Here is a 24,403-nt window from a genome sequence, read left to right as displayed (position 1 = left end):
CCATCTGCCTTGCTCAACAAGGTGCTGGTTGCTTAAACAGTAATAGCAGCAAGAAAAGATGAGCCAAGGGGAAAAATGTGATGTTATCTTATGAATATAAATATATGTTTATTTCACACCCTTATGGTCAGAAAGTACAAAGACCTAGGTGGAGATGCAAATAAAGGGTTCTTATTAGACAACCTAATTGCCCCTAAGAGGCCACAGAAGATAAGATCATGCCAACCACTGGCTCTTCCTAATTCACAGGGAACTTATGAAACAGAATAAGATCAAAGTTAAGTTTTATCAAGACAAAGCAAGTGGTGCTACCAAGGAAAAATCCATAGCGTCTATGATGTTTCCAAGTTGAAAGTGAACTGTTTAAATTCACTGAAAATGAGAAATGGCTTTTGTTCCTCTGGGTGATTCCAGTCACTGAGCAAATTAGTGCCTGATTATACTAACTGATATTCTAACGTGTATTTATAATAAGTTTTAAATGATGAGCAGTACCCTTCTGGCCACTGAAAGTTAAAATAATTCTCAAAACTACTTCCTGGGAAGCTGGTAAATTACATTGACTTAGGTCAGCATATTACAAAGGAACACCTGTCCTGGACCCATAAAGCCACTGCACCTATATTTTAAATTAAGAAGTTGAAATTCCCAAGGGATAAAAATAAGGACTAAGATTCTAAATTCTAAAATCATTGGCCAACACCACAGAGGTTCAATGTGGGATGGTACCTTGTATGAAGACCCCAAGATCCAGAAAGATGAGGGACTCAACTGACATCAGAGGAAGAACTTAAGCAATATTTCTCTAAGTAAAAGGCTCCCAGGTTTGACAACTTAGAGGAGGCAAGACAGGTAAATACCAAGTTGCTATCTAGTATAAGGGATTTCCAAGAACAAACAGACACTTTGTTTCTACCCTGCAGAAGGGACAGTCTAAGCAACAGGCAGCCTAACAAATGTCCCTCTGCCCCTAGAGTCTTCTGAAATGTTAGAAGCATGTGGGGAATGATCGAGAGGCAAACTTTGGAAATAGGCCAACAGAGTTTAAAAGAATCTCAGGCAGGACACCTGGGTTCCTCAGTCAGTTAAGCGTCAGACTCTTGGTTTCAGTTCAGGTCATGATCTCTTGGGTCATGAGATCGAGCCCCATGTCTGGTGCTCAGCAGGGAGTGTGCTTAAGGATTCTCTCCCTCTGCCCCTCCCCCCACTCGTACATTCATGCTCTTTCTCTCTCAAATAAGTAAATCTTTAAAAAAATAAAATAAAAGGATCTCAGGCTGGATCTATCATTTACATAACTGCGAACCCAAGGCTGCCCTCCTCACCTCTACCCACTCCCCCAGCACCAAGTCTTTAGTAAATAGGATGGTTTCACCTGGTATGGGTTCCAGAAATCACTGACCCATATATGGATTAGTTAAATGTGTAGAATATGTCTTAATGATATGTTCATTTAAGCCCTTAGTTTGGCCTTTTTGAGGGTTACCAATTCATCAATTTGATAAGCACTCATTAAACATTAAATATGCTTAATACCGGATGGATGGTGAATATCAAAAGAAATCGTCCTTTATCCTTGAGCAGCTACATTTCTTATTGACGAAATGACTCATAGAGGCATCTAACTTATAGGAAGGAACTCAAAGACAGCATGGAATCAATGCAGGAGCTATTCTGTCCCACACAGTGTACATGAGAAAGGGAGGTTTCTGAGTAAAGAAAAGATCGTTGGTAAGGGAGTCCCATCATAACAGTGGATGTGGTCATCAGGATGTGTTCAAAACTTCAACTTTGAAGAAGGTAAAGAAAAACACACCAAGTTCATTACATGAACATTTGCACAAATCGGTAAACTCTAATTCAGTGCTGAGAGCTCAGAAAAGTCTAACTCCCATTATGGTTTCATAATGACAGCAACCATACTTGGCCTCACGAAATTCAACTGCTTCAGAGGAGATAAAAATATGACTCAGATAAACAGACCTAGTTTCTTTGCTAGGTTTGAATGCATAATTTCAGTAGCCAAATTTCTCACAATTTTTGACCCTGAACCAAAATTGTTCATTGGTTTCAGTGCCTAGATTCTCAAGTTGCTTAGATTTTTATACATACGTGTATATTAAAACTATTTTATATATCATCATGATATTGCAAAATGGGGAGAAGAAAAGTAACTAGCCCTAAGACTCCCAATCCCCACCCCCCGATTTACCCACTTAGCTTCTTATTCTGCCTGGCCACCTAATTACTGCCTTCTGGAAAATAGGATTCACATTAGATTTTTCATCTCAGATAAAGTTGAACAGGCTAAAAGAGAACCTACCCAAACCTAGCAGGGAAATAACAGCAATAATAATAACAATCACACGTTAAACAGAAAATGAACCACATAGGTAAAATTCTTGAACATGTTCAGATTACACGTGCAGTGGAAATGTTACACAAAAGCAGTGTTGCTTCTCTTACCCAGCAGGCACAAAGAGCCACTGTTACTAGCAAGCTATAGAAAACTAGGACTCCACCAACCACCACCAGTGCCCAAAATGGCTTAGAAGATTCAGGAGACGGCTGCGCTGGACAATGATGTTTCTCTGAAAAATAGAACAGAGTGGGTTAAACAACATGGGAATGGCACTTGAGTACATTTCCTTCCTTCTGAACATTATAGAAGAGTGGGAAAAGGACCAAAATATGCAAAATATCACTAGTGTTGAATTTGTAGACTTCCTCTCTGGGATTTATCCAACCCCACCCCAGATCATGACTTGGTTTTCAAGACGGCCACTGAAAACCATTGCTTTAGAGCGGCACACTGCTAGAGTTGTGTGTTACCTTTCACATGGATAATGGTCCCATTGCTCTTCTCATTGTCTATGTAAGGAGGTGGATACATGACCTCGATTTTGCAGAAGTAGATATCCGTTTGGTTAACAAACAACTTCCGGAGGTAGAATGTCACTGTTTCGTTGCCCATTTTCCCATCACAGTCGAATCCTGTACTTGAATAGAACTGAGGCTGATGGGAGTAATTTCCACTCACAACACAGACTTCCACAGCACTATCTACTCCCTTATAAAGGGATGCCCGGAACTCCTTTGAGAAGAGGTTGTGGGTATACTTGCAGCTCAGGTTGACCTCGTTGTCGTACACCACAAGCCTGGGCAACTGCTTCACCAGAATCTTGTTTTCTAAAGAAGGAAAAATCATTTGCTTAGAAAAAGGGCATGAGGACTTTTTTTTTTTTTTCTGAAATCAAGACATCTTAAAATAAACAGATCTCCAGCAAAGGCTTTGTCTTGGCAGAAGAAGATGCAGGAGCTCTTTGGAAGATAATTATACTGAGAGTTTAAAAGTTTGCCTTTTGATATTATTTTCACCCTCCTTTGAATGGAACAATGAAGCGTGTTTTCACTTGGAGGGCAGAATGTGGCCTTCTGTTGGCGCTGAGCACCGCAGCTATGCATTTGGAAATTTTGAATCTGCACTAAGATCCCAAAGATGTTAATCATGCTTAATTGTGTGTCTTCCTGATTGAGTGGGATCCTTGGAAATGGCTTTTTAACACCTGACACGGATACACAAATAGATTTGGTTTTAAGTTCTGATACAGGCTTTTGTGAAGGAATTAAAATGTTTTGAAACATTCAGACTGTGTTTATTGGCCATTCCAAGAGTAGGATAAAAATTAAGAGAAGACATAACCCAAAGAGTTTAACTTACCTTCCATAGCAAATTCTGAGAGAAGCCTTCTCAAGAACTTCACATAGCCATTCCCTTAAATCACAGGAGATGGAAGAGGTATACAAGAGCTGCCCCTCTACTCCATTTTTCTACTTCTACGCTATTCCAGTAAATGATCAAAGAATCTGGAGACCATCTAGTTCAATCTCTTCACTTTTAAAGCAAAGAACTAGGTATTATAACCTACACAAGGAAGAGAACACATCTATTCCATCTTGTTTCCCACCATATCCCCATTGCCTGGCATATGACTATAATGACAGTATGAGGCCCAGAAATATTAGATGATTTGTCTAAAATCGCTGAATAGATGGTGAGCAAAGCTACGACTAAAAACCCAAGTAAACTACAACCACCTGAGAAATAGACCACTTAACCACTAAGAATCAACTTTGCAAATTTCTCTAAATTTTCCGTTACTCTAAAACAATGAATTTCTCGAAAACAATGAATGGCTTTGTGTCTCTGATTCAAAATTTAATACAGACCCAAAAAAAATTGCTGTTATTTTGGGTTATGTTAATAATTGTCAACCTATTTGCATTTTTTTTAAAGTTTTTTGAAGCAACACCCCACACACCCATACTGAAGAGCCAAATAAAATAAAAACCTGTTAAAATAAAACCTACAATTTAAACTGGATTTGCATTCAAGTGCTCAGGTGTTTTGTTTTTGCTTTGGGAAGAAGGAAAATGTGTAGAACTAAGTTACTAGTAGCTTTTTGTCACCTGCATTGTCCTCAACTCTGTCTGCACATCAAGAACGTAAAAAAAACAAAAACAAAAAAAACCCTATGTCCGGTCCCATTCCCAGAAATTCTGATTTAATTAGTCTATGCTGGACAGGAGAAGGGATTTGTATTGTTTCTTCTCATTTTCTTTTACACAACTTACTGAGCTATAATCCATTTACCATTAAGCCACTCTTTTTTTTTTTTTTTTTAAGTTCACCCTTTTAAAGTATACAATTCAGTGGTTGGGTTTTATTTTGTTTTCTTTGAGTATAGTTGACACACAATGTTATATTAGTTTCAGGTGTGCCACATAGGATTCAACAACTCTATAGTTAAGCTATGCTCACCAATGTGTAGCTCCTATCTGTCACCACACAATGGTATTACAATACCATTGACTGTATTCCTTATGCCGTACCGTTCTTCCCATGTCTTACTCATTCCCCAAGTGGAAGCCATATCTCCCACTCCCTTCCACCCATTTTGCTCATCCCCCTCACCTTCCTTCCTTCTGGCTGTGGTTTTTTCATTATATTCACAAGTTGCAAATGGATGACCACTATCTGATTCCAGAATATTGTATTTTATTGCTCCCAAACCAAAATCCCATACCCATTAGCAACCACTCCTCCTTCCTCCTTTCCTCTAGGCCCCTGGGAACCACTGAATATTTCTGTCTCTATGGATTTGCTTATTCTGGGACTTTCATATAAATGGGCTCATACAATATATGGCCTTTTTTGTCTGGCTCCTTTCACTTAGCATGATGTTTTCAAGGTTCATTCTGTTGTAAAATGTATCAGAACTTCATTCCTTTTCATGGCCAAATAATATCCTGTTATATATATATTGCTTTTCCATTCATCATTTACTTTCACTTTTTTGCTATTCTGAATAATGCTGCTATGAACATTGATGTATACAGTTTTGTGTGGACATATGCTTTCAGTTCTCTTGGGTGTATACCAGGAGTGGAATTGTTCTGTTATACAGTAACTCTGTTTAACTTTTTGAGGAGCTGATAAACTGTTTTCCAAAGCAACTGCACTATTTTACATTTCTACCAGCAGTGTCTGAGGATTCTGATTTCTTCACCTCCTTCCCAACACTTGTTATTATTCATCTTTTTTACCATAGCCATTCTGGTGTATATGAAACAGTATCTTATTGTTGTTTGATACGCATTTCTCAAATGACTGACAATGTGGAGAATTTTTTACATGCTTTTTAAAGAATTTGTCTGTCATTTATTTTTAAAGATTTTATTTATTTATTTGACAGAGAGAGAGAGTGAGTGAGCACACAAGCAAGGGGAGCAGCAGAGGGAGAGGGAGAAGCAGCTCTCTGCTGAGCAGGGAGCCCGGTGCGGGGCTTGATCCCAGGACTCTGAGATCATGACCTGAGCTGAAGGCAGACACTTTACCAAATGAGCTACCCAGGTGCCCCATTTGTCTATCATTTTTAGAGAAATGTTTACTCAGATCATTTGCCCACTTAATGGGGCTGCCTTTTTATTGTTGAGTTATCTGAGTTCTTTACATATTTTTGATGCAAGTTCCTTCTCAGATATGTGATTTGCAAATATTTTTCCCATTCTGTGGGTCATCTTTAGTACTATCATAAAAATTTCCCCCTTTGATTCTAGTATTTAGTGAGGGTTGAAAATCACCGTCATGTAACAGATTTCTCAAGCTGACAGCATATTAGAATCAGCTGCAACTTTAAAAACCCTTGATTCCCAGGTCAATTTAATCAGAATCTCTGTGTATAGGACCCAGCCATCAGCATTTTTAGTTTCTCAGGAGATTCTAATTTGCAGTCAAGTTTGAGAACCAGTGACTGAACAATTGAAAATTCACTTCTTATCCTCAAATCCTAGGCCTCCACAGATTTTTCCAGGCTCATCTCCTCAAACCCAATCCTCCCAATTAGCTGGACTGTCTAAGTTAACATCCCGGCAACATAATGTGCGCACGTTCCTCTTTCCATACTTTGCTAAGTTCATGGCCTAGAGGGTCTCTCCCTTCTCAGGTCTCAAAATGATTACTATCTGTTCACTCATTTGCCATTTGGTCAGGTTCTGCACGTGGAACACCTCTTGTTTCATACGCTTCGAGTTTTTGATTTGTGTGTATTTATTTCCCCTAGGCTTCCAGTTTCCGGTATTCTTTGAGCAAGGACAATCTGTTATGTTTCTTTGTATACTACTGTATGAATGATAGGATCTCATTAAATAATCAATAAATGAAAGGTGGTAATCTGACTGTGTCATTGTTATCAGAAGCTAGGTCTGATTACCATCTCGTTAATTCCTTATTCAAAATTTGTGTCTCAACAACATTAGCTTCATTTATTATTCATTCAAACACCCCCTAGAAGCACTGAAAAACACATGTAAAGAACCAAAAAGTTCAACCTGTCATGATAGGGAAATTCAACTTGGTTTTTGTTGTGTTTCATTTTGCTTGGTTTTATTCTTTGTTTACTTAGAAAGAATCACTGGGCCAGTTCTGATTAAAAGAACCAAACCCGGCAAGAAATGCCAGCATCTCCCCTGCTTTTCAGGGAGTCCAGGTTAGGTATTGATATTTCTGTTTACTGAGCCCTCCAGGGATTGTTTCTGTTCCTAATTATTTGGATTCTGTGTTAAGGGGAAGTCAAATTCTTCCTGCTCTGCCTTTGAAAGATGACATAAGGAAAAAAAAAAAGGATTGGCTAGAATAGGACTTCTTTGCTAGGGTAATAAAAGGGAGCATAAGCAGAAAAACCAAGAAAAGCTGGAGAGAAACCCTGGATGGTGACCCAGTTTGGCTTCCTTCTCCCAGCACCCACAGTGAGGTGGAGAGAGGAGAAGGAGAGGGAAGAATGAAAAGAAGCTCAGCATCTATACTCCAGTAGTTTGCTTAATATGTCTCGACCACTCAGAATGTGACACCCTCCCAAGATGCACACAGAAGAGAAAAATCTATTTCCCAAAGATGAGCAGGGCTCAGTTTCTATCCTTGGGCAGCTTACAGTCTGGTGGGAAAGAAAGATACACCAACAGCTACTTTTAAAATAGTGGCACAGTGATCTGCACAGCATTTCTGTGGGCAACTCGAGAATCAGCTAAGGATTTCTGAAGGTGACTGCTGACCTGAGTGTGGAAGTATGCATACATTTATTCAACAAGTTTATTAAGTAAAAGCCTTGCAAGATGAGCCTCTGTGTCAGGGGTGAAGTGAAGTAGGAGAGTGTGTGGTGGAGAATAGGGCATGAGGTAGTGGACTACAGGGAGTACAAGACAAAGAGAGAAAAAGAAGAGTCTTTGCAGAGGAGATAAGGACAGATGTAGAGAGTTACAGCTGCCTCTGTTTGCTGGACCATGACTTGTAAAAGACAAGATTCGCAAAACAAGCATGGTTCACAGCTTGAGCTCTCCTGCTGGTGGTGAGGACCTACTGAAGTGTCATAAGCAGAAAGGTGATTTCATTTTATATATACCACTTTAGTAAAAATATGAAGGTAAATTTAAAGGGCATAAGATGACAACAGGGGGACCAGCTAGGATACAGTCGTAGTAGCCTAGACAAGAGGTGATCAGGGCCTGAACTATGATTACAGAGAAGTAGATGCGCTCAAGAAATATTTACAGGTTAAAACTGGCAGAACTCAGCATTGGCTTAGATGTGGTGAGGGAGGGAGAAGGAGGAGCTTAAAATAATTATCCTCAGGCCATACAGGCCAACCAGTAATAATACTGTTTTTCCTTTACCTACATCTCTTCTTCACTCATTATGAGAAACTGAGGTGAAGTTTAGACATCTGGGCTATGAAAAAGACATTCTTCCAGCCTAAAGATCACTGCAAAGAGAATACTAGTTACCTCAAAAGTTCCTGGGAACACAGTTGACTGCCTGGAGCTTAGTTCACTGTCTTCTGTTCTCACAAGGTAGAAGTGGTGGTCTTTCTCTCCTGAAACTGTTTTTCATTCACAAAGCATAATAAAGCGAGATAACTAGAAGATAGACTTTCCTTCTGTTCATCCATGGAGCCCTCAAATTCAAACCTCAGCACAGTTAAGGGGATTTCTCTGAACCCATTCTAACTCAGCACTACAAATTGAGCAATCTCTCACCGAAAAGCAATCCAAGATCTCAGGGTCTTCACTGGCTGTTACATATTCAATATTCTCCTGCTTGATGGCACATCCAACAACTGCAAAGGGGAAGGAAAAGTCCTTTTTTGTGTGACTCCTTGTACTAAAATTTATTGGGAAAGAGCTTTAAAAATATTGATTATATGGCCATTTGATGAAAAAGAGATGTCCAATATATTTGTCAATGTTTACTTTTCTCTGTCTTCCATGTCAACACATAATTTTAAAGTTAGGTGCTATGCTTGAAGTGGTTCCCCAAATATGTGCTAGTGTGTGGCAATGGTCTCCTAGTTTAGGGTTCAACCCAAGTGAAAGATTGGCTGATAGAACTTCTTGTTTTCAACATTTATACCCTGATAGCCCTTGGTCCCACCTTGGTTCATGTCAATCATACAGAGAAGCCTAGGTGAGAAAGCATCTCATAGGACTTCAAAATCTACATCTGCTTTGAAGAGACACTAAATGAAGGAAATTCACCTGTGGTGGTAGAAAAAGATAACCAATTTCTCTAAATGATACTGAATATATGTGATCAGTATAACTTAACAGTAGACACAACAATTCTTATGTTTTTCTTAAAATGGAGCATTGTGAAAATGCACACCCCTTACTCTATTGGAGTAGAGTATTAACATGGATAAGTCACAGCTACCAATAACGGAAACATCAAATGACATTTGGCTTTGAAATTTATTTTTGGTTCTCTGAGTTTCAGGGAATCCACAGGACTTCAAATAATTTAAGAACACATTATAAAATTTAAGAAAATATCCAGATTCAGAAGACACTAGAGAAATATTTAGCTTGCCTATACTAACTTGTATTTGATTCCTTTCATGTTAGGAGTGAAAAGCACCCATTTTCAGGTTAATTTGGTCTTAGCAGACCTAGCCTTTCCCTGTGGATATTTGGTTTTCCTTCTTGTGAGTAGTTAGACAGGGTCCACCTAGGTCAAACCTACTGCATTAGAAGAGAAACATTGTCAATCCATCAGTTGTATTTGCTTCTGGTATCAAAAGATTCGCTTGACTGACATTTCTCTAACTGAATTGACAAGTTGTTTTGATGATGAATTTAGTGCTTTGCTTTCAAAGCCTTTCCTAGCAGCTAAATCAGCTAAAGGTGTGGAGACAGGAAGCTGTAACCTCAAACCTCTTTTCCCTCACAACTCCTCCTTAACAACAGGCAACATGAAGAGTAAGATTGGAGGTGAAAGGGTACTTATCTGCTCCTTATAAGAAAGGCAGTGAGAGCTAAAAGATTTCCCACAGATAATCTGTGAATCTTGTGACAGTTGACTTTTAGAAAATTGGAAGTTACTTGTGCTTCCATGAGAATTGGTTACAAAAAAAAAAAAAAAACTTTCCCTTTTTGCCTGTTGTAAATGGGTCAATTACTGTATTAATAACCATCAACTCTCTGCACAGGTGGAGTGGATAACCATCTCTTGGGTGTGGTTCCAAGCACCAGAGAAGGAAACCTGCCTCTGAAAGGACCCTCCTCACCAACTCAGTTAATGCTTGGATTTCAAAAGAAGATGAAGCCTTAAAGGCAATGTGGGAAACACATTGACTTAAATTAATAATTGTGGCCTACATTCATATGGCTACAAAGTGCTTTTTCCTATTTTATCTCATATGAACTCCATATTAACCTGTGAGGTAAATAAATAGGACAGTCATCTTTATGCCCATTTCACAGATGGGGAAACTGAGATTAAAGAGGTCAAACAAGTTGCCCAAGTTTATAGGACAAGTGGCTCATGCTTACAACTTTGCTCATGCTTCATGACTTCTAGTCTATTGTTCTTTTCCCTCTTTTAGGTTGCATCGAAATTTCAACACAATTTCAGTGATTGATTCTAGATCTTCTCGAAGTTGGACGGATAATTGGACGATACTAGAAGTGAGAGTTAGGAAAATACCATTGAGTAGGGGAGTAAATGGAGTGGAAGCAGGACAAAACTAAGTTAAAATTTTGTTTTCTCCACCATTTTGCTGGAATACCGTCCTGCAAAAAGTGCTCAGCTGGAAGGAACATTGGAGGTGATCTAAGCCAAAACCTTATTTTATAGAGGAGACAACTGAAAACAAAACAAGTAAGTGACTTTTTAAGCAAGGTCACACAAATAATGGAAGAGCTAAGGTTATTTATTTAATGTTTCTAGGATAATGTTTGAAATCATGAATGTTCTATTCAGAAAACCAACCTTGTGCATTCAGCAGATTCACTTGATTTCATGGTCATATTTAGAAAAAGTATGTTTCCAAACTTTCTTTGCCTGTAATGCATGCGCACAAAACATTTTGCTTATGATTTCAGAGACTTCCTAAAGGTTCTAGATGGACCCCAGATAAGGTCTACAGACAATACCGTCACATGAAATGCCTCTTATAAATTATTTCAGATCCACAACCAGTAGTTATGCCATCCCAGCTCTTTTATTTCAGCTTGCCCAGGTGTGTACGAAAACACTTTGAACATGAACATTAGTCAATACACGAAGTCACTTTTCAGTCTAAACCTCATTGGGCAAATTCTTAACCTCAGGACCTTTGTGACTTGCATATATTTATCATATTTAATTTATGATATGCCATTTTTCCTTTTCTCTATCATAGCACCATAGAGAAACAGAATGGCACCTAGAGGCTAGTGAACCAGAGAGTAGAGTAGACAGCACTCGAGACTGACATTTGCATTGAGACGTTAAGGAAGCAGTAAAAGGAGATATGATAGGTCTTTAATTAGCAATGTGACTCTCTCTCGGAACCTCTTAAGAACTTCATTGGGTTCCATCTCTGCACATCACAATCAGTTTCTTTTGCAGCTTAAAAATCAGATCGTAAGATCCTAATCACGCCGTTTCCTTTTTTAAAATTCTGACTGAACAGAATTTAACATGTCAGGCAGGAACCAGAGAAAATGAAAGCTTTCTATTTTCAACCATCTTGCCCTGCGGTGTTTGTGAACACTCTGTGAAGGTGACGCTGGTTTCCTTGGTGTACAGCACCTCCCTCCTGACCACAGAGCTGGTGAAGTTACTGTAACTTTCCTCTGAGTACATTTCCTGTTCAGGCCGAGGATACCCTTCAACACGTGGCCACCTGACCACTTGCTCCTTTTTAGGCTCCATAAGGGACAGTCTTGCTCACAGACCAATCCAGTGTTTGCTCAGGAACCTGTGAGACCAGTTGTGCTTTCTGGGAGGAAAGTGACTCTTTCCTCTGTCTGTGACTCTAAACTCTAGCTGGTGGCCCAGCCTCATACAGATGTGAGACAGGAGTACAAAACACTCATCGGACTTTCGCCATCTTCCTTGAGCTACTAGGAAGATAAAAACAAAGCTATGAATAACCTAGCACACCTTAAATGGCGCCAGACTCTGAAATTCATGATAAAATGGAAAAAATAGTCACACACACATTACATTTTCAAAATAACTTTGCGGTCATTCCATCTAGTTTTCTAATGGCTGTCATCTTGAACTCTCCCCATTTTCACAAGGAATAAAGATTTAAAGAAAGCTCCCCCCAAAAAAGGGCTTTGAAAAAGCATGTGGTGTATACAGATATGTTGTCTCATTCAGGATCCCAGCAGAAAACAAATGGCACACTCAAACTGGGCAATAAGAGGAAGGTGTATTTATAAAAGGACTGTCGGCGAAGGTGTGGAACCACAGGCAAATGCTAGAAACTGCAGCCCATGGCAGCAGAGTTATGACCACCCTTAGGTCTAAAAGGGCATGAGCAGGATGAGGTTACCAGAACCAGAAGGAAAGAGAATCATGTAGAGGAGGCCACATGTCATTGCATGACATGTGCCCATGACAGATGCAATGACTTTGTTCAGAGAAATAGACCACGGGACCAGCCCTACCCAAGATGGTGTGCGTACAACTATCAGTTCTGTCAAGCACATTTATTCTTACTGAAAGGGTCACTTTATACAAAATCTAGAGATCTTAGTTCAAACAAATACAAATGATTATAGATGGGTAGCAATAAAAATAGAAATAGAAACCTAATTAATGCATTTACTCAACAAGCTGCTGTTAACCAGCACCAAGCTAAGCTCCATGTTCCACCCTCATCTATGTTAATACACAGGAAGACACTAGAGTGTAGAGGACATTTGTTCTTGTCCTTTTAAAAAACTATTGTGCTTCATGCAACTGTCAGAAAGTAACTCAGAGGTCAAATAGTTCAGTAGCAAAAAGTCCCAATTGAGTACCTAGTTATTAATTATGAAGAGAGAAAAATTACCAACATGATCAATGAGTACTTTCTGAAAAGAAATTTCGATGTGTCAGAAAATTGTTCTTTGGTATTCTGACTTCTGCCATGATGAAGTAATGCATTATTCAGTAAAAAAAATAATAGAACTGAATGTACTAGGTTCTGGGAGATGGGAAAATGTAAAAGATACAGCCTCTTTCTTCTAGGAGAAATCCTAGGTAAATAGACAGTTAGCTACACTCCAAAGCCATGTATGGTCCATGAGCCCTGTCACAACAGTCATATAAAAGAGGCCTTGTTTCCAGACAAAATGATTTTGGAGGCTTTTATGTGGACAAACTGGCCTTTAGCTGGGCCATGAAGTCCGGGGCAAATTTAGACAGGCTAAGATAAAGGAAATAGCTTTTAGTATAAAGGTTTATTGGGGACCAGCAGAGCATTCCATTTACATAAAGAGGAAATAGGTAAAGACATAAAGACGGCTGATACCAATCATAGAGAGCCTTTAATGCCAAGAAAAGGCACATGGATTTTATTAAGAAGGCAATGGGAGATGCTGAGGACACCTGAGTTGAGAAGAGGGTAGTAAGTGCCCCTTGGGGAAGGTTAACACAGTAGCGCAGATGTACTCGCTGGAGAGAGGGCAGAGCCGGAGGCGGAGACCCATCCGGAGCCTGTGACAATAGCTTTGATGAGAGCTCACAGGGCCTGAGGTGCAGAGCGGGCAGCTGGGATGGAAAGGACAGATGAGGAGTCGGTACTCGGTTGTGCTCACTGATGGTGAACAAGAATAAGAAATGACACAGAGTTTGTGGGCTGGGCGAGGGTGAAAGCAGAGGCATTGTTGACTAAATTAGGGAAGTCAAGAGAGGACATTTCTTTGGAGAAAAGCTGTTGGGTTCGGTTTTAGATATACTGGGTTTGAGGGGTGGGTAAGGCATCCCAAAAGAAAGGTCCAGGAGTTAGATGTCTTGGACTAGAACTCAAGAAAGTCAAAGACAGATATGTATATCAGGATGCCATCTGTGTTAGGATGACAGTTAATATTAAACCTGCTGAAAGCCATTGCCTGCATTATCATCCACCCCTAATCCTCATTGACACTGCCCAACAATGCAGGGTGTGAGCACCCTAGGACTGAAACTTCCTAAACACAAAGCAATGTAAATGGGTGTGATGTGACCCAGCCCCTACAATTCAAAGGTCTACAATTGTCCTCTCAGCTCCTAATGCTAGAAGGATAATCTAAGAGGCCAAAAAGGCAGAGCACCTGAGATTATATGAAAGCTGCCAAACCACACCCAAATACCCAATTTTATTACCCTAAAAACCTGTAGTACAAATAGTGGGTAACTAGGGCTTTATAGCTTTCTACATGAACGGTATAGCAATAATTCAATCTTATATCTCCAAAGAGCCTGACACATACGAAATCTTCTAGGCAAACATCATGACCTGGAAGTTTGAAAATAATTACTATGTGGAACCTTAACGTTACATAGGAAGGTGGAGGAGAAAGAGCAAAGGCCAAGTCCTGCCATAATTTCTAAGCATCTTTGTACCTAACATCCTGGTTTGCAGTCTCTCCAAGCAATTTCAGAGATGGCTGCTCAGCAGTTCTTCATATTTTCTCTCTCCGATCATACAACCATCCACAAAGGGGTGGGGTGGTTGAGTTGTCTTGTTAAAACTGATAAAAAACCAACATTTTTATTCCATGTAAGAAGCATTTTTAAACCAGAAATAGACCTGAAATGTCTTCAAGTCCAACCCCCTCACATACCAGATGAGGAAATGAAGGCCTCGAAAAGTTTTGTCACATTTCAACAGACTAAAACTCCTAATTACATCCCCCCTACCTTGAGAAATCAGTGGCTTTAAAGTTTGAAAAAAAAGGGGGGGGATGGGTGTAGAAAAACAGACATGGCCTCTCCAAAGCCAAGGGCAAGAGGCTACATCCTTGGTCCCAAAAACACAGGGAGATGCTGAGATTAACTTTCCTGTCTGGGAACTGGAGCCCTGCCCATGATGTTGGGCATGATTGATCTGAATCTTCTGACCCTCTTGTTTCAGCCACAAGCTGATGCCAAGCCAAGCCATATTGTACATTTTTGAAGGCTCAAGCAAATTTAAAATAGAGATGGGCTGAGTCTTCAAAGTCAAGGTATGTAGTATCCAGTGGCCTTTGTTGATATAGGTTTAACACTATAGCCTGTTCTGAGAGAATTAAATATGCATTTTTTTAAATAAAAGTTTTTAATGTCAGGAATGCCAGCATGGAATCACTCACCCACCCCTGCTTCATCCTAACATATCTATCTCTGCCCCTATAAATCTCTTCTCTTCCTCCCCAGTCTTCTCAGAGGTTTGTCCTCTCTCTAATACTCCCATCCTCTGTGCTCCAAATGTCCCTCCCCATCTCCTAGTGAGAACTGCCTCTGTTCTTTATTTTTCTCCCTCCTCCTCTTTTATTTCCTAAAGACCCTCTCTCCCCTCCACCCCATCAACACTGCACACACACACACACACACACACACACTCACTCACTCAGAAAGCGCACTTGGTTCCTTCCACATCTCAAACATAATGAAGTCACTCAGTCTGCAAACATTTATTACATACCCACCATGTACAAGAAATGGTGAACATTATAGGTGATAGAAGTTCCCAATTGTCTTCACTTTACCTAGCAATTGCCTCTTTCTACTGTCTCTATTTTGTTCCCCTTCACTTTTTCTTGACCTTTTGAAGTCTTATCTTCCTTCCCCACCATTCTGTCTAAGCTCAAGAGTCCCAACTGGCCTCTTTTTAGTCAAAATCGATAGCCTTCCCAGGCCACTATCCACTTCTTCCCTTATGCAATTAACGCAATTAAGCACTGTCTCTTTTTGAAATTCTTTCTTCCTTTGGCTTTAGTGATGTTCTGTCACACCTCTTTCTCCTCTTATCTCTCCAAACACATTCTCTGTCTCCTTTACTGGTTCATCATCCTCTTTAGCTGACTTCTAACCAGAGCCATTTTCCAGACTCAGATCAACTCTCTGCTTTTCTACAGGTATACTCTCTCATTTCTATTATCCATTCCCATGACATCAACTTTACTCCAAAGATGGGTTTCCTAGATATTTTCGTTTTACCCAGCTCCCATTCCTTCAGGTTTGTACTGGACATTTTTCTGCCATTTCAAGCCCTTACTTCAACTCAATGTGTCTAAAACTAAACATTATTTTGCTCCAAAACTCATTTGCACATCTTGATTTCAGGTGGTAATACCACCATTCCTCTATCAAGCCAAAAACTTTGACATCACTCTTGATCCCTCCCTCTCTTTCACAAACCAGGCACTACATCCTGGAATTTCTACTTTTCAAGCATCCCTCAGAATAGTCCCTTCTTGCTGTTCCCACCTTTGCTACCCAAATTCTAATCTACTACCCCTCATCCTGGCACAATGGCAGAGTTTTCTAACATGATCTCTTTGCCATTAGTCTCTATACATTCTAGACCATCCTGCTTCCAAAAGCTTCCAGCTGCATCACAATGCCTGAAAATGAAGTACAAACTTGGGGTATCAGTGTTCAGCCCTTGGTTTGACCTGATTCTACCCTACCTTTCCATGCTTCCACACATTCAGTTCTGGCCAAGAACACAGAACAACATTCCTGGTTTAATTTCTTTATTTGTATTTCTTCTCCCTCCTGAAGTAACATGGAATTGGTAAGAATATGAACCCTTGGAGCAAGTGCCTGGATTTACTTACTTACCAGTTGTGTGACCATAGGCACATTGCTCTATTTGCTCCATCCTTCAGTTTCCTCACCTTACAGAAAAGGTAATCATAGCAACTATTTCAAAGGATTTCAGGGAAGAATACATGACTTGATATAGGGAAAGCCAGGGAGAACAGTGCCTGGCACATTATAAGTGCAAAGTAAGTATTAGCTAGCCATTATTATTAATAACATCATCCATTCACATTGTATCTAGCTTTAATGTCCCATTCAATTCCCATAAATGTTAACTATTCCATATTAATCTTACTAGAATATTAATGTTACACTTGCTCATTTTAGTACTAACTCATTTGTTTCCTTCTTCAACAAATATTTGTTGAACACCTATAATGCTTCCAGCACTGTGCTGGAATAACATAACTTCACTGTGCTGTGAAGTTATAATGATGAATAGACATGATCCTGCCTGCAAAGAGCTCATAGTCTGGGGGGGGGGGGGGAACAGATGTATCAATGCACTAACAATTTTGGGAAACTGAGAAGGAAGGAAGCCCCTCACTTTGCCATTTAGGGTCTCAGGGAAGGCTTCTTCAAGTGGGTGGTGTAGGGGACATTTCAGATTACATTACATAATGTATGCAAAGTCATTAAGGCATGAAACAGCAGGGGAAGTAGGCAAGAGTTAGCTATCCATTTCCCACTGCTATACCGTGTCATATATGGTCTTCTCAACTGGATCAAAACGTCTGTGGAAGCAGAGAGAACTCGATTAATTACACAAGCAGCTCTTGTGTGCTAAGTTAAGTCCTTACACTTCTTTTCCTCTTTTTATATTCCTTCAGACTCCAATAGAGATTAAAATATAACAGGTTTAATAAATCTTTGTTAGATTGAGTTATACTCCTGTTGGAATGCCTCTTAGAAGTACATAATAAAGGCTGAATACCCAGGGAGAGCTTCCTCAAAAGAGATGAATCTTGCACTATAGTCATAAAGCGAAAGATGAGTAGGATTTGGATAGGTGGAAAGGGGGAGAGAGGGAATTCCAGGAAGGCTACAGCATCAGAAAGGTCATTAACACAGAGGGCAGGTAGGTGAGACCGTGAAGAAAGCTGCAATTTTGGGTTTAAGGATCTCATATTAGGGTGTGAAAAAAGATTGATTGGATATGCAAAAGGCCTTATCATCCAAAACATGCCAGGAAACATTGTTAGCATCTTCAAGGAGCCATCAACACAACCACCTTTTCAATAGCTTGAGAGATATCTAAGTTCTCGCCCATCTCTAAATGTCTGGGGTTGAATTCACCAGTTCTTATAACTGTTTGCCATAAAATAAATTACTACAAACAGAGAATCATTCACAATGATGCTAAATTGAAAGAAAAAAATTCTAGAAAGATCTCACAATTCTCATTTTTACTTCACTGAAGCTCAAACTGGGTTTTTGTATCAGTCATAGAACCTAGAATAGCACCTAGAAGATGTTAATAAATACCTATTGAATGAGCACATGAATGAAGACCTGTCTTGCTAAAGGGTAAGAGGAAGGAGGCACTTTACAGAACAGGAACCTAGTACTTTAGAAAACAGTAACCTAGTAATACCTTGTTTTAGTCCCCCCAGAGAGCTTCAGTAAAAGGAAACATTCTTCTCATGTGTGCCCATTCTCACCCAGTCAATGGGACAGAGTCTGTGAATCAGAAATGGAACCCTCCTGGACCCCATGTTCCTAAAGATTGTCTTAAATTATGTAGCCTTGCTAGTAGTAGTGTTCAATACCAAAGAAAGTCATCAGGTTACATGGAACCTGCAGACACAGCCACAGTGATGTTCTGACACTTCATCATCCGTCAAGTATCCCTAAGCAATGAAAAGCACAACGACCCTCTACCTTCTCAGCAAGTGTAAAAAAAAAAAAAAAAAAAAAAAAATCAAACACCCACCTACATTCCTAACAAGGGAATCTATGTCACTGTGACAATGTAAGACATGTCAATAATGCAGATTCTTGTATGAATGAGTGGGTGATGAACAGGAATTCCTGCCGTAATCAATACCTTACATGGTGAATTGTGAGCCACAAGGTTCACTTAGATACTGAAGAAAAGGGCCCCTGATCAGATCAGAGGTCAGAGTGAACTATGAGTGGGTGACATTTGTGACACCATCAGGAACCATTAACACAGTTACCTTGGCCGAGTCCCACAGATAATGAAGATGATGACAAATGAAAAAGATGACGATAATGGTGATACAGAGATAAAGTTGCAGCTCAAAGTTAAGTAAGAAATTCTCCACCACTGTGCAGATTTTCATTCAGCACTGAAAGCATAAACATACGTAACCCACATGGTGACACACAGACCCAGTTCAGATGCCTATGACCTTAACATTGAAATACCAAGGCCAAAGAAGTCTAAATTCTCTTTTTCACATTCTCTAACAAATGACCAAGTAGCCCTTGACCCCATCCAGAGCTCCTCTCTTCTGATGTTCAGAGTCCTCAAAGTGAGGGTAACAAGCAAGAAGTTAGACACCTACTTTGCGACCACTTCTCCATGGGGCCTTTGTCACCTTCCCTCCAGCTTCAGGGATCCATTCTCATGCAACAATTGTCAGTCTGAAAGCTCTGGGTACCATTTTTTTTTTATGACAACGCCATGTTAAGATCAAAAGTAGCAAGAAGTCACCATGAAAGAGGCAGATTCCTTAACACAGCTTCAAAAACCAGAGACCCCTTCAGTCAGTCACAAAACCACCCAGATGTCATTTTTTCCAGAAGTTCAGCTAAATCATCCACCGAGAAGAACAGTACCGACCTCTGTGAAGTTCCACGAGTAACAAACGTCTTGAGAAAAAGGCAAGCAAAAATTTAACCAAGATGGAAAGGAAAAATGAAAGATTTTATCCTTCTCAGAGTCCTGCTACAAAATAACTGTGTTTTGAAAGATGGCCTGCCCTCTGATTTGTAGACAAGAAAGTTCGCAATCATGTCTCCTTATCAATGCCTATACTAGTTAATAAAGAGTTATTGTTTTAAAGATGATAAACCACGAATGGAATTTTCTTCTAGGACATTGGTGGCATAAAAATTTCATTTTGTAAATGTCAACACACTGCCTACAAGAAATACTTGAAGGAAAATATCCACACATGGTAAAAGCTGAGTGGTAGTCATGTGGCATTTGTCTACTCATGAAAACAGAATGAAGACATTAAAAGGGAGGACAGTCTATATCTTAAAAAGAGACAATGAAATCCCCACCCCCACCCATAAAAAAATGTGAGAGCTTCAGAATTATGATCACAGATTCATTTCTCTTTCTAATCAGTCTGTGAAAATGACTCATTCTATTTCTTGATATTGACATATTGTTATTGATTTTATGGTCCTTTCTATAAAAGTCCTTTCTAGATGGTTGCTTTAAAAAAAATAGAAAGTAATATATTGTCTTAAGCAGTGTCTATACATTTGAAATGCCCATTGAATTTACTTGAGATGACAAGACACCAAGCCGATTTTTTTAAGTCAAATAAAACAGGCTACCGTGCAGTGGATGACATGCAGATATGGCAATCTGCAGATGACCTGGCCTTTTCAAGGTTCATCTCTCTCTCTCTCTCACTTTCCCAAGCCCCGCCTCATGGCAGCACTTCCCTGTAAGAGGCCAATTACTTGCCATTATGAACAACTACCTCAAAGGGGGCATTTGCTGAACTAAAAATGAAGTCTTTAATGACCTTGCTTTGCTGAGGATTTTTTATTAAATATCAACTACCTTCCTGCTTCCTGTGCCTCTCTCAGAAAAAGAAGTGCCAAGGGAAATGCAGAAGCCTTGGAGAAATCAATCACGTTCCAACTGGCCATTCTGACGGTTTATTTGCTGAGGTTTGGGGAGAAATGAAAAGAAATCCTCTCATGGAAAAATAAGTGGCGTTGTCCTAATTTTTATCTTCATACTGGATGATTAGCCTTGCTGAAAAATAACTGATATTGGCTGAAAAACCTCTGAACAATGCCATCTATGATATGCACACTCTTTCTATCATCAGTCACAAATTGGTCCCCTTTCAAAGGAACTACAGTTTTAAGCTACCTCTTTGAAAATCCAAAAAAATCCTCTCAATTTGTGGATCTCAAATGCACAATTACTCAAATCTGGTAGGAAACATGGAACTTTAGTAAAGGAATTGTCTAAGTGAAGTTTTCCTCATGCTTCCTAAATTATACTTCTTTAAATTAGCCATAAAAATCTTTCTACAGCATCATTAAAATCATGAAGAATCAGGTTAGGTTGAACCTTCATAGAATAAGCATTTTAAGCTACGCTGCAAGCCAGTGAGTTAGAATTTTTAAATTTGTGGAAAAAAAGGACTGTTCTTCCTTTTTTCTCTTTTTAAAAAAGTTTTTATTTAAATTCCAGTCAGTTAACATACAGTGTAATACTGTTCTTCACACACACACACACACACACACACACACCAGATATCTCTCTTAATGCTAGGGAGGACAATTACACTGTGACCAAAGAATTTTACCTTATCTATAACTTCTTCATGGAAGGCAAATACAGAGAGACAAAGAGCATATGGCAGGTTTTGCACCATTGATTAGAATAGATCATGCATTTTTTTTGTATTTTGTAGTTATTTTATCTCAAAAGTTTTTTTACTGAGAGAAGAATTTCAAACGTGCCTTCTCTACTTCTTCCCTACTTCATTAGGTGGCCACTCAGCATCAAATCTTCAAAGTTGTTATGGGGGTGAGTTGGCATTTGCAACATACTTGTATCTCAAAAAAAAAAAAAAGGTCCCACATATGTGTATCCTTAACAGGGTTTTTAACTACCCCCCTTTCAATGCACGTTCTAAAGGAAAAATATGAAGCTTTGTGTCTTACAAAAAACATCTTCCAAAGAGATTCAGGGAGTTGATGACAGATGGATGTCCACAGAGCACATCAGGAAAGCATTTTGTGTACAAATACTTAAATAGTTTCTGTGAGAATGAGCTTCTCTTTCCGTTCTGCCTATTCTGTCTATCTCTTACTGTGTCATCAATGAAGAAATTATAAATATCTTTAAAAATAAATTTTAAAGATCCCTTAAAAATAGAGTTTAAAGACCTTTTTTAAAATAAATTTTAAAGATTCTTTTAAAATATATTTGGTAACTCTAAATGCTTGGCACCAAATACTGGGGCATAACGTAGCTCGCCAGCTTATGTCTTTCACCGAGGGGGTACATTTTATAAATACACACAGTTTGTAAAAGTACTCACTGGCACAGAAGGCAACAAAATAGATGGGTGTATATGTAAATATTTCACTAGTGCACGTTGGGAGCACATGCACACGATGTTAAGAATAACAGCAAATAATGCAGTCTCCACACCCACCAAGAGAAATGAGAAAGAAAATTGAAGATACTGGCTTTTCAATGTATCTTCAAGAGAAAAAGAAGTATTCTTACTTAAGTCTGCCCATTTTTTTTTAAAGATTTTATTTATTTGACAGAGAGAGACAGCCAGCGAGAGAGGGAACACAAGCAGGGGGAGTGGGAAAGGAAGAAGCAGGCTTCCAGCAGAGGAGCCTGATGTGGGGCTCGATCCCAGGACCCTGGGATCACGCCCTGAGCCGAAGACAGAAGCTTAACGACTGAGCCACCCAGGCGCCCCCAGTGTGCTCATTAATCTGTACAAATCTTGAGCCAAGTGAGACACTTTTCTAATTCTGAGAACAAGTTGAGCAAACACCTGTCTCCAGCCCACCAAAGCAACAAGCTCTTTCTGTTTGGAATTGTGATTTTCCAAAGATGGTATAACCCTGGATATATCTGGAGCTATGAAATTATAAACCATATCACGTTAGGTGGAATAATGTCATGGTCAAGGGCCTAGGCTGAAGAGTCAGATGAAGGTGGTTCAGACCCTGACTCCAATAACTAATATCTGTATACCCTTGGACAAATTAACATCCGTACCCCTTGGTCTCTTCATCTGACATGGGGTTCTGTTACAATTGTGTTAGGTGTATCCTCCTCCTCATCATTGGGAACTTAAGGGATTTTAATCTAAGATAACAAATTTCAGTCAATTGTAAAAGAAAGTAATTTTGGGGCATTTGCATTGTGCCACCTTCTGTAATGACTCCGAAATTCATTTTGACACACTCAATTCAATTTGAGTAGACATCGTAACTACAATTAACATTCATCTTGCAAGCCGACCTCTAACTGTACTGAACATTTCACACAAATTATTTCATTTTATCCCCACAATGACCTTGAGAGGAGGTTATTACCATCCCCAACTTATAGAGAAGAAAACCGAGGCTTAGAAAGTTCACATACTAGTCTAAGGTTAGCTAGCTAGTAAGAAATGGATGGGCGATATGAATCCTGGCAGTCTAAATCCAGATCTTTCAGAACCAACCTACTTATAGCATTTGTCTTAAAGTTTTTTAAAAAGCATAATTTGTATAGCTTCCTGGGACACTACCAATTAATAGCTAAATAAATCTTATTTAATTCCAAAGAATGTTTGTTAAAATATTATACGGTAGACTGAGACTCAGTGAGTTTCTTCATAAACAGGCTGCCATGTGAGAGCAAAACTACATTTCAAACGTCCACATTTCATAAGTCGTCTGAAATTTAAGATGAGCCAAGCCAACCGAAGACTAGGCAAGAAAAACTGAGAGGAGGAAAGAAATCAAAAATGTTTACCTGTTACTTGAATCGAGGGGAAGAAGTTGAGAGCCAGAAGCAGCCTGAGGATCATTGTGCTAATGGTGGGCCAGGGCTCCAGCCCCTCCTCCCCGAGGAGCCCAAAGTGTGAGGGGAACTGAAGACGCACCTGCCACAGCCCTAGCGTCTCGTCATCCACAGCTCCCACCAACTTCTTTCCCTCAGGGCACATGATCAAGGGACTCAAACCACAAGGCATCATGACTGCAACATTTCACACAGGATATTACATTGTTTTGATGACTTTAGACTTTTCCTCTTCTTTTAAAGACAAGCTTTTCTTGTCACTGAAAAAGAATGTCAGTTACTCTATGATGGGCTCATGAGAATTATTCTCCGTACACACGTATCCGAGCTATACAAACAGGTGCTTAAAATTCAGCAGGAATTTAAGGGCAAACAAAGTATTCTAAAGGAGGAAGAAAGCCAGTCGCAGAGGAGAGATTTTCGTTGCATGGGAAGAGACTGTGTCAAAAAGACAACAAGAATTACGTTGAGGATTTGGGAAGCATCCACACTGGCGTGGGAGGCGTTACAAATATTAGGAATTGAACTTTTGTGTTCGACGTAGGTAACCCTACAGAGCATTTACCACACACTGCTTAGTTTATACCGAGCCTCCCCCAACTCACTTCCAGGAACTTTGAGGAACACACCCCACCTGCAAGCACCAACCCAGTGAGCATCTGAAGGGGGTTTCCTGAGCAAAGGGAGAGTCCAAAAGCGTGACAAGGAACTGTTCAAAGTTAAGTTAGAGGCATGAACGCAGGCTCCATTGCAGGCTCCCCGGGCCAGCAGCCACACCCCTGCAACCCTCTTCTGCGGGCCAGGCCGTCGGCATATAGTCATCCCGCTGGTGGGGCCAGTCCTGCTCTCCTCATCTGGCATCCGGGTCAAGGTCTTGTATTCAACGGCTACCTCAAAACCTTCCTAGTAATTTTTTCTCCTTTCCTGATAATCTAAACCCTAATTTGGGGTGTTCTGTATTTTTTTAAGATAGCTTACATGGTTTTTTATTCTGACTGTTAAAGCAGGATATATTTCACATGAAAAATTTATTAAAAGAGACA

The 24,403-nt window shown here is 39.7% G+C and overlaps 1 protein-coding gene across 1 annotated transcript in view; it reads right to left on the bottom strand.

The window, feature by feature from the left end:
- Positions 1-23,584, bottom strand: part of CD28 (CD28 molecule) — a 31,361-nt gene extending 7,777 nt beyond the window's left edge. The window contains exons 1-3 of the mRNA XM_026492138.4: positions 23,313-23,584; positions 2,833-3,189; positions 2,467-2,591 (exon numbers count right to left, since the gene is read on the bottom strand). Of these exons, the coding sequence (XP_026347923.3) occupies positions 2,467-2,591; positions 2,833-3,189; positions 23,313-23,535 (705 nt within the window). The 5' untranslated portion in view covers positions 23,536-23,584. The remainder of the gene's footprint in view (positions 1-2,466; positions 2,592-2,832; positions 3,190-23,312) is intronic.
- Between the last annotated feature and the right edge of the window lie 819 nt (positions 23,585-24,403).

Source organism: Ursus arctos, unplaced genomic scaffold (genome assembly GCF_023065955.2).
Source record: "Ursus arctos isolate Adak ecotype North America unplaced genomic scaffold, UrsArc2.0 scaffold_1, whole genome shotgun sequence".
NCBI classification, from domain to species: domain Eukaryota; kingdom Metazoa; phylum Chordata; class Mammalia; order Carnivora; family Ursidae; genus Ursus; species Ursus arctos.
The sequence above is the reverse complement of the archived record's forward strand: the minus strand, read 5'-3'. Positions and strand labels throughout refer to the sequence as shown.